The sequence below is a fragment of the Dysidea avara genome, chromosome 2 (genome assembly GCF_963678975.1).
Source record: "Dysidea avara chromosome 2, odDysAvar1.4, whole genome shotgun sequence".
NCBI lineage: Eukaryota > Metazoa > Porifera > Demospongiae > Dictyoceratida > Dysideidae > Dysidea > Dysidea avara.
This window is the reverse complement of record NC_089273.1, coordinates 53,863,231-53,881,514: the sequence shown is the minus strand read 5'-3', so window position 1 is coordinate 53,881,514 and position 18,284 is coordinate 53,863,231. Positions and strand designations below refer to the sequence as shown.

At 38.7% G+C, this 18,284-nt stretch overlaps 1 protein-coding gene across 2 annotated transcripts in view; it reads right to left on the bottom strand.

Annotated features, from left to right (window-relative positions):
• Positions 1 to 2,410: 2,410 nt before the first annotated feature.
• Positions 2,411 to 18,284, bottom strand: part of LOC136247687 (protein lin-52 homolog) — a 38,094-nt gene continuing 22,220 nt past the window's right edge. Inside the window, exons 6-8 of one of the 2 annotated variants that reach the window (XM_066039515.1) lie at positions 7,724 to 7,807; positions 4,701 to 4,737; positions 2,411 to 2,645 (exon numbers count right to left, since the gene is read on the bottom strand). In XM_066039515.1, coding sequence (XP_065895587.1) covers positions 2,606 to 2,645; positions 4,701 to 4,737; positions 7,724 to 7,807 — 161 coding nt within the window. In that variant the 3' untranslated portion in view covers positions 2,411 to 2,605. The remainder of the gene's footprint in view (positions 2,646 to 4,700; positions 4,738 to 7,723; positions 7,808 to 18,284) is intronic. The other variant, XM_066039514.1, reaches the window with a different exon arrangement.

Sequence of the window (18,284 nt, the reverse complement as noted above, 5' to 3'; positions counted from 1 at the left end):
GCTACAATGTATAATTATGTGTGTGTAAGGGTACTTTTGCCAAAAACTGGTGACAAAGCCTATACCTGCATGGTGGACATTTAAACCCTAAACAGGTTATAGACTGAGGTTTAGGGATTAAACGTCCACCAGGACATCTGCAGGTGTAGGCAGCCATTCATTTTCCACCACCCTATTCCCTTGTTTCACTTTCTTTGATCCCTAATCTTCTTAATTTTTCCATCTACTTGTTTGTATTAGTGTATACATGTTTAGATCTCTCATAACAGGACACCTCACTAATAAGGGCACCTTGATAATCAGGACACTTGCCCATGGTCCCATTTGTATTAGTGTGCACACATTCAAGACACTGACAATTAGGACATTTGTCGATTGTCCTTTCCAGAGTACACACACATTTACATCCCTGAAATTATGGGACTCTTATCAATGGGTCAATTCCATGATACATGAAACCTCATAGCTAAAAATTAAACCAAAAGATCTTCCAACCATAATGTAATCATAAATACTCATAAGCCTTGTAGTTTCACTTAATACTGTTGAACAGATCTAGATTTTTTAGCAAAAATAGTTGAATTATGGCGGTATTATGATGAACCAATTCTTAATGCAAAATTTCATCATTTTGACACTTTAAAACTCAAAAGGGCAGAAATTCCAAATGATAAGGTCATTTTAGTCAATAATTGTTTAATGGATCAATTTTCACATGTTTTGTACGAAATTATTACAAAAATCTTGTATTAATGTTTAGGAGTGCTATAAAGTGGTGAGCAATTAGAGCAATGCTGTACCGTATGTCCGTAACGCATATACACACTAAAGTTTGTGCAGCAGTGGATACACTGCTATGAATTTTGTGCCATTTTATATTATAAATAAGCTTCCAATAAGGCACAACTATAAAAATTGTGATTCTATTTAAAGAACAGCTAGTACTGGTGTTATGCAGGTTGTACGTTCGTAACATGAATGGGAAACCCACCAGTATACTGCTCTGAAAGTTGTACAACAGCTTTATGATAAACTCTGTTTCCTCTTGTCAACAATAAAGCACATAACTCAGTTTAGCTCTCTTTAACACATGGTCATAGAATTAGAAGGGAATTGTACTGGAATGACCATGAAATTCTTGCAGATCTACCAGAATCAGTTGGTAGTAGCCTTGTTGTCAGTCACCTTACCACACTCTTTTAATGGCAAATGGAAAGTACTAAGCAGCAAATAAATGCAGTATTCAGATGACCTTGATTGTAGATGTTTCTGTGTGTTATCTGCTGTTTGGCAGAGACTGGAATCATTGGATGTACAAGGTGTATCTCCAGACTGTGGTAGTATCTGATCATGATTTGCTTTGAGAATCTAGGTTACCAACAGCTGTACAACATGCACCTAGGACACTGTCATTGGAATTGCCTCAGTGATATTTTCAAAGAGGAGATGGGCTCTCTAAAAGGGAATGAACCCCTAACCTAGCTTAACCTGAGTAATCTGCCTCCCAACCCACTTTTGAGATTTCCTATTACACTAAATACAGTAATGACCCTTTCTTGGCCGGTTGAAACGTGTAAAACTTTTACAGAAATATTTCTTTCACAATGTAATGATACATAGATGTATACAAACTGTAAATGTACGTCCATAACAACAGAATGGACCATACTAGAAATAACTTATATGTACATGTCTCACTATACTGTAATGTGCTTCAAATGTTACATGTTAAAAAAAGTTATTTTGTGAAACATCTAATCAATCCCCCTCCCCCTTCAAAAAATTGTAGGATCAAGGGTACTATTTTTGTTAGTACCATACGGAGCTGTATGTATACAGCCTGTATTTGTAGTACAACTATACACACCATCTGTTTTCATGTTTATACACCGTTTATGCATAGTAGCTGTACAACATGGACTGTACAAGTCCTCACTAAGCATCAAGCATATAAATCTATCTTATAAGCAAACTGAAATCAGAGCTGTACGTCCGTAACATAAGATTTGTACATCCGTAACACCATAATGCAGCTGCTAATTTCATATGAAATAAGAAACATAGTTCTCTTGCACTTAATTTTAAAAGCAATCTCTATGGTGAAAATATCTTCAATAAACATTGTTGAATATACCCCATAGTTCTACAGTTTTAATCTTTGTATTGAAATTTGAGCAAGTTTCCACGTACATCCATAACACTTAATATTATCCTTTTCTTGTCCAATTAAAGTAAGCAAAATATTCTTACATATTGCTATGGTAAAAGTATGGCAGGTAATATATGTCCTTGTGATATTAGTATAGTGAAACATTACTGTGTGCTAATAGAGTAAGCAGAGGAAGTGTGTGAATGTACATCCGTAACAACGGAATTGACCATCAACAAGACAAGACCATGTTACAAGATGTAACATTATTACATATGAGCATTGTATCATATGATTGTATAGATACATACGTAATATAAATATATTTACAGAATTATGTACAACAATAATTACACAAACTATGTATCAGTAGTTGTAGTGATATCATTGTTGCTATGGTGATTGCTTTGTGGATCATGTGAGCTAGCAGAATTATTAGTGATAGCTGAAATATCTTCAAATATTTCCAGACATTTTCCACGTGCCATCTCCCTTGCTGTAGGAGGAATGGATGTAATTGATAATTACTATACTGTGTAATTCATAAAATACTTAAGAATGGAAATGAAATAATATACAAACACGTCACTTCATGTTACTACAGTTGAACACAGCAATGACACACAGGAGGGGTACACACAATGGGCCACTATACATCAACAAGTTACAAGTGAAGGCTATGAAGTTGTTTTAATAAGTGAAGGGAGCAAAGTTGTTTTAATAGGAAGGATATTGAATAAGAGAACAAAATAATACTATCTGAGTCGTCATTCTTCCGTAGTGTCATTTGATGTTGTTGCATTTCATCACGATTTAAAGTACTTTGCGTGGGTGAGATCAAAGTGAAAGGAGTGCTTTATTTTCCGTAATGCATTCAAGCGTGCTATATTTTCCATGTGCATCACAATAAAGTACAGTTATGCAATGGTTTGGAAAATAAAGAACAGTTATGCACTAATTGGAAAATAATGAACCATTGCTTACGAAAAACAAGATCACGAGTGTGACATTTTCAATCGCCAAAAGTAACCTAAAATACACTATTTGTTTGTTTTATCACACCTGTTCTATGTAGACACTTACCGATTGTCTGATGGCTGATAACTGATGTGGTTCGAGTTCACGAAATGAGTGCTCCATACAAGACAAGATAGCACCTTAAACCAGTTAAAGCACCGCTACACTTGTACAATATGTAAATATAAGTGCTTGGGCTTGGGCTCAAGCCAAATATAGTACTCGGCTTCGCCTCGTGCTATAGTAGTCTCTCGCCCATGCCATTGTGATTTTATTTCCATATTGTACTCGCGGCGGTGCTTTAACTGGTATGCAATGACATGTTCAAGTTCATTTTGCAAATTAGGAAGCCATGTAATTATTTTGCTACCACAGTCACATGCTTCCTTACTGATAGTATTAAATGTGTTACTTATAGCATAATGGGCTGTAAGTTGTGCACCACCACGATAGTCACCACTTCTATTTGATACATGACATCAGAGTAAATTACTTGTGGATGTCGGTTACTGCTCTTGACCAGTTTGATGGGCGGTAAGTTGTGCATAACATGTACTCTCATGACAAAAACTGTCACAGTAAGGAATATTGGACTAGGAATTGTGGATTATCACTATAGTCATGACATGCCAAGGCTAATCATTGACCACTTGGATGCACAATGCTGCTACTTGAATTAACTTTCTAAGCACTGGAAATCACTTCGTGTTTGACTTAATGTGTCACCGTCCAACTTTTGGTAACTTTCAACATTTTTATAAATTTTATAACACAGAGAGTAGCTATCCTTACCCTCAGGCAGTAATACCACTGAGTAGACCCCAATCTAAGAAGTTCTGACAACCATAACATGGGCTGTTATGTTCATTGTTCTGACAACCATAGCATGGGCTGTTATGCTCATTGTTCTGACAACCATAGTATGGGCTGTTATGCTCCTTGTTCTGACAACCATAGCATGGGCTGTTATGCTCATTGTTCTGACAACCATAGCATGGGCTGTTATGCTCATTGTTCTGACAACCATAGCATGGGCTGTTATGCTCATTGTTCTGACAACCATAACATGGGCTGTTATGCTCATTGTTCTGACAACCATAGCATGGGCTGTTATGCTCATTGTTCTGACAACCATAGCATGGGCTGTTATGCTCCTTGTTCTGACAACCATAACATGGGCTGTTATGCTCATTGTTCTGACAACCATAGCATGGGCTGTTATGCTCATTGTTCTGACAACCATAACATGGGCTGTTATGCTCATTGTTCTGACAACCATAGCATGGGCTGTTATGCTCATTGTTCTGACAACCATAGCATGGGCTGTTATGCTCATTGTACTGTTACATACTTTTAGTACACCGTACAGCACTTGCGTGGACAAAGATCAAACAAATAAGAGTTCTACTGTTTCCATACAGTACTGCGTACAGAAAATACAACACTGTTGATCGCGTGCGTAACATATCCAATCACCAGTAGCAGATGTTATCTGTTTGTTTCATGACCAAACATGTACTATTAAGACACTTACCGATTATATGATGGCTGAAAACCGACACAGTTTGAGTCTACAAAAGAACAAAGATGACCTGAAGGCAGTTAAAGTACTGCCACTCTCGTGCAATGTGAAACAAATATCAGTCTGGTGTGGACCAAATACACCACTCAACTTCACCTTGTGCTGTATTGGTCTCTCACCCTCGTGCTATTATTTCCATATTGCACTTGTAGTGGTGTTATAACCCTTAAACCCACATAATCCAGAAAACTGGGTTTAAACTTAATAAATATGCATGCCTTGCACAAAGCACTGTAACATTCAAAACTTTACTCCTGTGGCTACATACACAATATACGTCATTCTACTTGTGATGTAAAAAGGATTAAAATAATACCTAGGGGTTTACCCTAATGCCAAATGGTGAAACCAAAACTATATAGCCATTAAAATTACATTTCTGTAAGGAAACATGCAAACCCTTTATATATCTTTATAAAATGGTCGATAACTTGATGGTAGTTGATCCTATAGTGTGTATGGGTTGAGCTGGATCTTTAAAAACATTTAATAACTCCTGGATGATGTAATTACAGATGATCTTGAAATTTAACTCATTTGTAGCACTGCTTGGCCCGCTAAAAATATTTCAAAATCTTTGCATTCAAATGCTTGACACAATACTTATGGCCAACCAAAATTTCCACCATACATTTCAGCTATAAAAGTGCTATATCCGTTACAACTTGTAATGGACTCAAAACACATGTGTTTGTTTCTGACACATTTACTGCCACCGTTAATCATCTGGTTGGCTGAAATGTTAACTACTTTGAGAAGAACCCACCCTTTATTTTAGCTGTTTTCTCAGGATCCAACTCAACTTGTGCATACTATATCACCTTTCAGCAACCTCTGCCATTAAATTTATTATCATGCAATATATGACACATGTGAGTAAACCCACAATCAAAATTAAACACATGGCAAGAATTTTGAAACACGGAGATGCCACTTGCCGCTCTTCATCGCTTCATAACTAACAAGTAAGCCACTGTAGTTTCAGTGTCATTGAGTAGCCCAGTGAACAGACTTTTATTCAAAGTGTTGTTGTAGGCTGTAAGAATAAAGCTACCCCACCTAGTATTGTGAAGTGTGTCCATATTGTTTGTGTAAACACACATTCCCCAAAAGTTCTCAGCGGATTAATTAGTATGTGGCTAACCGTTAAACACACTTTAAAATATTACATTTTGCTTGTGCTGTAGTTACACTGTATAGCAAACATGAATAATCTACTACAGTGGATTTGTATCTTGAGTGGATTTCAGGGAATTATGAGAAGCTTCATCCATACGCAGATATACCGTATAGGGAGAAAGTTTTGGTGGGTGAAACTGTTGCGGTAGAGGGCAAATAAACTTATTTGTGGTCAAACTTTAGCAGTGGACAAAAGTATGACGGCACCCACTCAAAGCACTTAGCCCAATGCACAATTGTCAATATGTAGGTGTGGCTCACAACAATTATATGCAGACATACACTGGCACCTAACAATCAATAAAAGTGGGCATGGCTTTACCTTGGGCATGCACACAGCAATGTACATAGCTTAGTACCATGTCTTCAGATTGCTACTTACTAAATGGAGTGACTCCATGTATGACTAGCTACAGACAATGATGTATAATCCTAATAAGTAGGTGTGGCTCGTGAAAAAAGCTGGGACCTTCCTCATTGCTAAGCAAATTACGTAGGTTCACCAGTCATAAATTTATCTTACAAAAAAAGTTAACAAACAGGTACAGTGAAACCTGTCTAATCAGGTCACTGCATAAAGAGGTCACCAGTCTAAACTGGCCATTATAAAAATCCCCACATGTGCCAACTGTGTACAAAGTGACCTGCATAATGCAGCCACCTCCTTAATGAGATCAGGAAATTTTTTTCCCTATGATGACCAGAATAGACAGGCTTCACTGTACATGTTTTTTTTTTTTTGAATTTTCAACTAGAGTAGGGACCATAACACATCGATAAAAAGTATTGAAACAAGCTGGAGTAGTGCATGATATTAAATCACAAAACAATAAGAAGTGTTATATCCCTACTGTGCTCAAGATACCATAATGGAAATGCACAGTAGGGATATAACACTTCTTATTGTTTTACTGTGATTTAATATCATGGACTAATCCAACTTGTTGCATTTCAGGTTGATCTGAAGACTTGTTTGGGCTTAGTTTTACCTACTATATTGTCGTCAGGGAAAGTAAGGCTGGTTTTCGGGTATCAATATACCAAGGTTTATTCTTACGTAAGTGAATTTGAAGTGATTCTGTGAAAGAAGTATGACTGTAGCTATAGCCACTATCTGCTACACTTGACTGAATGCATCAGGCAGGCAGTAGAAAATTCTGTTGAATAGATTCCTAAAAAAAATTCTGTAGCAACTTGATGAAACCTTTTGAGTCGATCTGAAGAGACTTTTTGGCTAGATTTTACCCAACCAATACTGTCACATTGTCATGAGGGGAATCGATGCAGGTTTTTGGGTTACCGTATTTGACCGGTTAATAGCCGCGGCTCGTATAATAGCATCACTTTACAGCCTAGAATTATTGTAATAAGAGCCGCGGCTTGTATCTGAACATATTGTTGCAAGTCTTGATAAGACACGTTTGAAGCAGAAACCTGGCAAAGGAGTTGTTTTAAGCCCGGACATAGCATTTTTGAGAGAAGTTAGAATGAATGACAGTATCGACAGATGATTGAACAAGGCCAGTCACTCATGAATCCATATAAACGCCACGGGCTGCTGCCACACAAGCCCATGGTAGCCGCAGGGTTTTGCTTGCTGAAAGTTGTAGTAGCCGCAGCTATTATCCAGTCAAATACGGTACATTATATCACGGGCTACACCCACACCTCCAGTCTAATATACAGTACTACCGTACTGGATGATATAAAACAATACAAATTTTAACTAGTTCCATACACACACTAAAGATAATGATATTCAACAATAGATCAGTGGGTAATAGTCAACTACTGACCTTCTTCCAGCCCTAGTTGGTAAGCTATTCCTTGTAGCTCCTTAATCTTTTCCAGTAGTTGAGATTTTGTCAAACTACCCAACTCTATCACACAACATAATATCAATAGTAATACTGTATATATCATAACGTAATCACACAGTAACAGTATAGTGGGGGATACCCCTCCAAACTACCCAACTCTATAACACAATAGGGATACCCCTCCAAAAAAACTTTGACCCCTTGAAATGCCAATACTTACTATGGACCTTATCCGCAATGATGTCACAGCCATAAAAAGGCAGCGATAGTTGTGGAACTTTCATACAATTTGTATGGACGGCTATGGGAAGAAAAATGTTAACAATCATATTTCAGCCAAGAAAGAAGATATTGAGCTGTAACCCTCAGGTATGGCTGTAAGATATTACAATAAATACGTAGAAGTGATTTTCAGGTGGTTTTCAAACTAACGCTAGACTGTTAATTATTCAGTTACACCTTATAACCATACCTGCAAGTTAGAGTTCGATATCTTCTATCTCGGCTGAGATATCATCGTTCAAAAATTTCTTCCCATGCAAATTTTACAGAAGTCCCACAACTATCGTGGCCATTTTTACATGTATGACATCATTGTGGATAAGATCCATTATTTACGGATGAAGCTACTAAGGTTATGATGCAACATCACACAAACAGTGTGGTATTACCAGGGATTACCCCTAATATGTCGCATTTAATCATCTTAGAGACATCTTACGTGATGAAAATCACGAATAATATTAGTCCACCTAACATCAAATACAGCAATAAAACATTTACAGGTGACAGGATACAGAATTTTTTTTTAAAAAATCACCAAAACTTAAAAATTTGTCTCCCTACCTGCCTGCCCACAGTCACAAGGCTGGAGGCCAAACAAAGCAGCACACGAAATCATTTTATGTCACAATAACAAACTCGCCAGTGGCATGTGCTTTTTGGGGTTCCGGTGAGTGTGTGCAGTCTGCACATTGTCATACAGTACTAGTCATTGTCTTTCCTTCATGTAATAAAACCATATCTAGGTGTTAGTTTTGAGTACTAACACTTCAATGTTTAATAAACCACAATATGTAATTCAAATGTACCAGTTTTAATATTGCCCGTTTTTACCGTAACAACTCCTCAGTACAAGCTATTGTAGAATAAAAACTCTCACAGAATGCCGTGGTGAAAACATCACTGTGAAATTCCCATTGAATATGTAATTCAAGTAATCGAGCAAGCATTATATACCTGCTGAGCAAGTTTCTTTCCACAATGACTAGTTGAAACAGACTAAATATTGAATGCTAGTTGTTGACAGGATAACCTTCACACTGCAGTTTGGTGTTTTAACAGAAGAGCTGAGCTTAGTGTAAATTTTGTGTGTTCTGTAGTGTGTGTGACGATTATACGATAGGCCTCATAAAAAACTATACGTACCGCTAGTGTATCATGATACAATCAGGGTACAATCCGTAACAAACAGTTAAACAATGTATAGTATAAAAGTGATGAGTGATGTATTTACGGTTTGTATGTAAAGAGTTCACGCCAGTTTGTATGCAGGTGATTGTTTACTACGTTCAAGCAAAAATTGACAAAGCCTGAAACAAAATGTCCTTACTTTCTGGACAATACAAGCGTTATTAGCATTCAAATTGGCTAGGCATTCTCCAATGTCACGGTGTGGCACCGACACAATAAACTCAATAGATAAATCTCAATGCTAGTATCCACAGCACAGTTGTTTCTCAACGTCATTCTAGCCCGGCATAGTGATATGACTGTTATTAGAGCACCATTAACAACTCCATGCTTTGTATCAATGTTGCATCGAAGTTGTACCGATAGTAATGGACAGTTCTAACTAGGAATACACTATCAAACAGTACGATAGTACTGTTTAAGTAGGGATCGGGGTGGATTTGGCGCGCGCCTCAAATTTCGATCCCTCAAAAATCATCCTAGAAATATCTCACACAGCAAATAAACCTTTTACTAAAGAGTCTTCAAGTTTCTAACTTTATTTAGACTACAACAAGTTTGATACTGAAATTTGATTGGCTGAAAACGTGGTCTCTAAATCTCGTAGAGCCACGGTCATGTCCAATAGAGACCACGCTCTGAGGCGATACGAAACACGATAATTACGCGCCTGTAACATTGGCAACGCATGGGCATTTAAATGGTTAGTAACAGCCGTACTGAATTAGAGGGAGGTGTAATGGGCTTGTTTGTACTAATCAACACTACATTACTTGCTTACAAGCAGCTGTCGAGGCACAACAGCAGCAACAATGAGTTGTAGTCCACTCGCTGAGTCCAGTACTTCGATACATAGCACGCGCCTGTAACATTGGCAACGCATGGGCGTTTAAACGGGTAGCAACAGCCACGCTGAGGTCCCGCCATGTCGGGAGGTGTAGAGGGCTTGTTTCTAGTAATTAGCCATACATTTCCTACTTACAAGCAGCTGTCAACTCAAGGTACAATAACGAGTTGTAGTCTAAATAAGTTAGACGTCAAGAACCACTGGGTTCTACGGGATTTAGAAAACCCTCAGGCCCTTAGTAGCGCCCTCGCTGCGCTCAGGCGCTACAGCCCAGGGCCTTCGAGTTTTCTAAATCCCGTAGAACCCTGGTTCTTGACGTCTAACTATTATTTCTAGCGTTATATATCAGGAAACGACTAGAAAAGTGCTGGAATTTTATTTCTAAAAAATCGCTAAAACAGAAATTTTCGTCTGCCTGCCAGCCTGCCTGCCTGACCACATTCGCAAGGCTACAGGCCAAACGAAGCAGCGAAGGATCACCATTCTTTGCCACAATATTTAACTCGCTGCTGGGATGTGCCTTTTCGGGTTCCGACGAGTGTCTGCCTTCTGCGCTTTGCCTTTCCTTTTATCTTCAATTACGGATCGTCTTCTTCTTTTCCAGTCACGGAGGCGTTAATAATTCGTATCGACACTTTCCTTAGAGCAGCCGTATTCGGACGCCACAAAACTAATAACGGATTCCGTACTGTAAGGGCAAGTAGATGCCTGTATAGCAACACTTGCAAAGCGATCAAACAGCCTAGTGAAGTAAGAACACACTGCCACGCCCTTATCAATCAGAACGCGCGCTCGCACTTAACGATCAGTGGACCACGCCCATTATTAATGGTCCAGCTGTAACTAATTGTAGAAAACAGGAGATAGAAACCCTGCATGCCTTTCAATTGAGCAGCTTGCATAATTGAGCAGCTTGCATAATTGAGCAGCATGCCTAGTAATTAAGCAGCTTGCATAAAGCAAGCAGCAAGATCGAGATACTCTAATAGAGCAGTCAGTGCCAAAGATCAATAATAGCTATATACCTATACCAAAAAAAGTTAACAAACTAGTGAATTTAAAAATTGTTAATTTAGAAATGGAAGTAGGAATCAAGCGATAAAAACTACTGAAACAAGTGATTTGAATGATGGCAACTATTACAACATAGCTTTGTGGGGAAATCCCTACTTTGGCATTGAACATATATGGTGACGTGGTGAGATACCAATGTAAGGATTTCCCCACAAAGCTATGTTGTAATAGTTGCCATCATTCAAATCACTTGTTTCAGTAGTTTTTATCGCTTGATCCCTACTTCCATTTCTAAATTAACAATTTTTAAATTCACTAGTATTTTATTGGTATCGACCATTTTTGGAGGTATTGGATCAGTATCGGTTATGGTTTAAATGACCAATACCATAACTGATACTTTGTATGACGTCATTTAATTGTTTTTCAAGATGGTGGTATACATAGTGAGTGGAATGGACTATAACCATGAATTACTGGAAAGAATCCAGTGGTTATGATTGTTAGTACAGCTGAATGGGTAGTAAACCACCAAACAAGATTCAATGAAGCCATATACGTGCTGATTGATTGTCATAATTCAACAGTGGCGTAGCTACCATTGAGGCAACCGAGGCAGCTGCCTCGGTAAAAATACTCAACAATTCAAGCTGAGCAGGCCTGAGTTTTGGTGGCCTGAACTTTCTACTCAAACGTTACTAGACAGCATTACTGCACCAAACATGATAGAATCTATGGCTATAGTGCTGGATCCCACGGTGACACGGTCTGGCATTGGTTGGACCACTTTTCAGCTTGTATGGAAAAGATCTAGATACTCTAATAGAGCAGTCATCATAATATATTCTAATAAAGCATTCATGACATGTACTGTTCTCAATTTTACATTTTTAAATTACTTTTCAAAAGTTCCTGTGAGTCAACTGCATGGCATTGCATTGAGCTAATTGATCATGTGTATTATGTGTTAGCAGTTACAATCAAAAAATTGCCATTTCAAATCAAAATTTTCCTTGAAGGAGCATGTTTCCAGACTCCCTAGCTTGATATACTTAAGACATGCAGTTGAGCATCTCATGAAAGAGATAATCTCTGACTTTAATATCATATCAGATCAATAAAAAGTATAGTGTGCATGACTATGACCTCTGTTTCAGTTAATGGATGGCTTGACCACTCAAATTATCTCCGGAGTAAGTCAGTTTTTGTGTTGAGTACAATTAAACTAGTCTAATAATTGGAGCATGGTATACTGTAGCATTGTCTAAGCTGGAACATTACTTGACATGTAGAAAAACGCTCAAGAGTCTTCTAAAACAGTTTCTTCCATCTAACCAGAGAGTCAACCTGTAAACACTTTACCATACTTGAAAGTGTTTGTAAGTCAGTTGAGTCAGAAGCAGGCCCTTTCAATTAGGTCAATGTAAAAACTTTGCCTCAGTAAAAAATTTTTCCTGGCTACGCCACTATTCAATGATGTATAATGGCCACAAAATCAACAAGCAGTGCCATAAGATATTAGCAAGTGTATTTAAATACCGTAGATTACCTAAAATTTTGGCATCTCTAAATATTCGGCACTCCCCATGCTTTGAACGCAATGTGCTCTAAATTTTGGCAAGTGCAGGAAAGTTTTTAATTATAAGCGCACAAATTTTTTGGCACTTGGAGTACTAGTTAACGAAGGTCTCTTGAGTACTGAGGATTCCCAGTGACCTCACACAATATGCTACCTCGATGCTGGATGAAGCACCAAGTGTGAAATTGTTCAGGGAACGTACCCAACGATATCATCGTGTGACATCATGCATAGCTACCGCAAAACGACCATTTCTGTCCGCAGAATAAAATCTCTCCTGGCCACCTCTCATGATACACCCTCAGATAATGTTTTGTTAAGCCATGGGACACTTCATGTAGCACCTGGTAGTGAGATTTATCACGAGATAGTTTAATAATATTATTGATTGTGGTTTCTATTTTTATTAATTGTTGGAATCCTTAATATTACGTCTGGGTGATTGTATTCAAAAGTGATGTAGTAATGACATTGACCATCCCTCCCAGGGGCAGATCCAGAGTTTGGAAAGAGGGGGGCACCTTGATGAAAAAAGTTGAAGAGCAAAAATAATAAATTTTAAAAAAAATAAATAAAAAAGGTCACAACAATAATAGCTAGTTATCCTTTACCAAATATATTATATCACGTATGTTATGTAAAATAAAATCCTATTTATAGCTTCATAGGTAAGCTACACTGCCTCATGAACATTGTGACTGCTTTATTAGAGTATCTCGACCTTGTATGCAATTTCTTGGGGGGGGGGGGGGGGGGGGGGGGGGCATTTGTCCCAAATGCCCCATCCTGAATCTGCCATTGCCTCCTGGATAATGTAGGCAATCATAGTATATAGCGCTGCGGCCAAGTGAGTGTTGTGGTATCGTCAGCTCAGCCTCAAGGCGTTCCTGTTGGTTCCTGTAGAAAGTAAACGGATCGCAAATAGCTAACATAGCCATGAAACGTGCAGACTGTATTAGGGGAAAAAAAATTAGGGACCCTAAAAATTCAACAATTACACCGGGTTGGTACATTGTTTTCCTAATTGTTCGGCCAGACACAAACGGAATTAATTTATTTCTGCAGAATTTTTAGGGAATCTACGGTAAGTTGCTTATTAAGTAGAGTGGAGTTTCTTATAAATAATGCCTCTATGGCAAAGTATCGGTATAGGACAGGTATCGGCCAATTTTCCACCAAAATGTATCAGATCAGCTGGTAAAAAGTGGTACTGGTACATCCCTAGTTCTACGTAACTACTTGATACTGCCACTGTGTCAAACTGTGTCACATAGCTAATGTTATGAATATGATGCCAGTGTAGTGGCACCGACAAGATCAACTTGACTTAAGGATAATCCCAATGCTAACATGCACATGTTGCACTTTCTCTCAGTTTTTCTTTACCTACTTCATTCAGGAAAATTTCTAAATCACTTAGAACAGGCCGACATTAGTTTCTATGCTATCTAGAGCCCTTAAGACAATGTGGGCTTGGCTACCCACAATTCATTACCTCGGCCTGCAGCCTTGGTAATTAAATACCACATAATATACCAACATTTTCAACATGAATGAGCTGGCAAAGTTTCTATGCTATTTAGAGACCTGAGGACAATGTGGGTGAGGCTACTCACAGATTATAATACATGATTCACAAGGTATGTATAAGGAATCAAACCATTTAAAGGTTGGAATGTATGTGGCCCTTTTATTGGTAAACAGAGGGCCTGGATCGACATGCCTCTCTATGGTTTACGAAAAGAGTAGTTTGTAAAGTTAAAGAGATACCACCTGATGAAAAAGTCAGGACACCTTTGTTGTATGTGTGTTTATTGAGGCAGCACAGCTAAGTGGCTATAACACCGGATTGTTAGGATTGTTCGATGCCTGGCTATGCCAGTTTGGTGTTGTTATTGTTTCTAGGGACCACCAATTTATGTTGGTATAATTATAAACATAACAGCATTGAGCATATAATGGTAGCATAATAGGCAGAACATATGCAATACTATAAATTGGGGACCTGGCGGCCTAGTGTCAACTGGAGAAACAGCCCATCCAGCTGTAACATCAATGGGTAACTGGTGTTTACTGGGGAAGACAAATTCCCAACTGTCCTTGTCTTGTTTAGCAGTGTTGGGACCATTGAGAAACTTCCGATACCGCAACTTCACTCCATGATACTTGGACAGTCCTCCTGCGAGTTACTAGCCCTGCCCCAGGTCAACTTGCCTACACCAAGGATCAAGTGCCTGAATGGTGCACAGGCATCTGGTTGCTGGGCGGAAATTGCTGTAGACTTTTTTTTATTGATTTGTTTGCGTGTTCATTCACCCATGTACCATGTGCACTCAGAGGAGGTTGGACGCGTTCACGTGAGCTGTATACTTTGTATATAAAATCACATTTAGCAGCGAAACATTAAAACAATCGGTCTAATCAACAGCATATCTTATCCCAAAACAATCGCTGTAGCGATCCCTACCAATTTGGTCGACAAATACAACAGCAACATAAGCCTAATCACATGACCACACATTGCACGAATTAGTAGGAACAGAAGCACGGCAAGAAGCACGGCAAGAAGCACGGCGCTCGTGTCTGATTCATCTTAGGAAGAAGACGTTGCTGAAAATGAATCACGGAAGCATCCTAGAAGTACTCCAATGTTTTTAACTCCGCATCAATCCCAGAAGAGGGTGCCTTTGAGGGAAATTGCAACAAGTGGAGGAACCACTTTAGCTCCAAGGCAATTGATATCCTTAGAGTCGGATTCAGTTGTAAGCCTTCAGCCAACGAAGGATGAGAAGTGGAGCAATGCTGAGCTGAAAGCATTGGTGGAGTTCCTTTTATTTTACGACAGGAGAAAAGTGGCCTACACATAAGCAAACAGAACTTTGGAACAGTGCTAGTAGTTTTGTTACTAGTAGGTCAGGAGTCACTACACCAATGCTACACCAAGGAGTCACTACACCAAGGAGTCACTACAAGTAGAAGTGGTATGTGAATGTGTATTGTGTGCATGTTCCTGTTAAACTTCACTGCAGCTAATGCATGTCGGAGTGTGATTACGCGGCACTTAAGGAAGCAGTTTAAATCTCCTAAAGATGCAGGAAAAAATATTTTGGAGAACTGCAACATGTTATTGATGCAGCAGAAGGTGTGAATCATCCTGGTTCCTACAATGCTACTGTTACATAGGATAATAGTAACAGTCGCTGTACACAAGCCAAGACAACAACACAAAATGATGTGTCAGAATTTCAGCACCTATTTAGCCAACTACCATATGATGTGCAATTAGAAATGTTGTCAAAAATGTTTGCAGTGGTTGTCAGGAGTAAATCACATATTTCAGTTCCTGATTATTTTGATTTTATCAGCAAAGGCAATGGCTCATCTACGACACAGTGGTAGAAATAATGTCCTTTACCAGTTGGCTAAAGACTTGGGAACCATGCGGGCAGATGAATCTGACTATAGGTTTTCTGCTAAATGGATGCCGATGGGCCTTGTGGAGTACGTTGCTGACTTTTTTGTACTGGTAGCTTACATTCGGTAGGAGAATAGTCTATAGCAATAATAATTTCATATCTGTCCTAGAGATATCATGCCCTATGGATTACAGACAGTGACAGTAGACAAAGTATTGTCACTTTGGTCAGAAGTGGTCACTGCTGCAACATGGACCAATGTGGAATGTTACATGCTCGTCACAGAATAATGAAGTTCGGTCTAGTGATGTTAGACAACAGCGTACTATGGAGGTACACATACATGCGTAATTGCTGTTACTTAGCATTGCATGATAATTAGGCTCTAGTTAACATACCTGCTATTTCTGGGTGATCGATACGGAGAGACATTTTTGGAAGTGCAATAACAGTGACTGCTGATTTACAGGTATGTAAGTAAGGATATCATTTCATCACTATTACTAATTATGTAGACAGCAGTACTAGATGAGGCAGTTAAATCCCATCCTGACTCATGGTGGTGGCTAAAGGCCGATGGATGAGATGTCGTAAAAGGATTGAAAGAGTCATTAAGATTGAAATGGAGTGGTGATGTAGATCTTAATGAAGGCTCGCTTCAAAGAGATTATGATGCAAACCAGGGTAGACTAGAACAGATCTAGAAAATTGGACTAAGTGAACAGAATGTTGTTGATCAGCTGAAAGAATTTTTAGATAGCTTAACTAAAGATCTAGAGTTTCTTAATTCAGGTATTTGTTTTGTAAACTGAATTACTAGTTAATTCTTTTTCTCAGAGTTAACGAAAGCAAACAATACCTACTCTGAGAAACTGGAGACAGAAAGGTACAAGGAAAAGGATATGATAGCCTTGAGTTGGATGGTGAATGAGTTTGACGATTTGGGAGAGAGTGCAAGGCAGATTTGCTCAGAAGCAAGGGCTTTAACCAATAGGCTACTTGCTACAGATGGTAACAGAGAAGAGAACTTTTCACGCAGCCTTCCCTTGATCCGGCAGAAAGCTACTGTTTTTGTTAAGGGTGTCGTCAACCACCAGCGCACTGCTGCAACACATGTGCTAGTATTTATGATCAGCTGTGAGGAAAGAAATAAAAAGCCTTATGCCTTACCAGTACAATGTTTGCTGTACAAAAGATTGTCAGATTTGAAAGTGCGTGAGTTAGCTAATAGAATTGTTAATGAAATGGTAAAAAGGAAGACGAAGGTGGCAGGTATATAATAGTATACTGTTTTAGGTGTGTTTATATAATACTAATGATCATAGGGTTCACTACAGATGGAGAATGGAATACTCTCCGTAGCAAAGGAAATTATCAGCCTTTGTCTGTTCTACAAATTTGTAGTAATGTACGGGCTAAGTATGTTAAAGTGACTAAGCTCATTGGAATGTTAATCCCTGTTTGTAAGTAGTTGATACTGCTACTTTAGTATCTGTTTATACCATACACTGTAGATGATTCTGATGGAAACTTGGCAGCTCAAGTTGCCAACTCAGCTGTGAGTAATGAATTGTTGAGTGAGATTATGACATGGAAGAATGAAGGCGCTTCTACTGACGATATAATCACTCGATTAAGACTAAGGACAGAAGCGTCACTGAAGTCAAGAGGGTTTAGCCGAGAAACATTAGTGGTTTTATTTGCCAACATTGAAAGCAGAGAGTGGAGGAGTGTTTACAATGCTACACATGATATGCTACCAGAGCACCCCAGAGCTAGCACTACTGACGATGTAGAGTTCTTCTTTAGTGCTCTCCGTGACAGTGTTGGCAAAGACTTTACACTACAAGAGGTACAATGATATATATTATTATTAATCACTATACACCGTAGGTATTTTATGGATGGAGGAAGGCTACACACGAATTTATGAAAAGGCTGGATCCAGACCTACCTTTCTACTATCACACATCTGAACACCAACGTTTTTATGAAGGATGTGTGATGTCTCATTTTGATAAGGACTCTGTTAAGAAGAAACTGAAACGGCTTCCAAGATATGAGTTGCTTGGCTCAAATAGCCGGGTTACTGTAGCTGTCCATAGCACAACTTCCGATCCGTACCAAATTTCACAATGTACCAGTACAGTTACCTCCACCACCAGGAGTTGGCAATACATTTATGCACGAACATTCATATTCAAAACA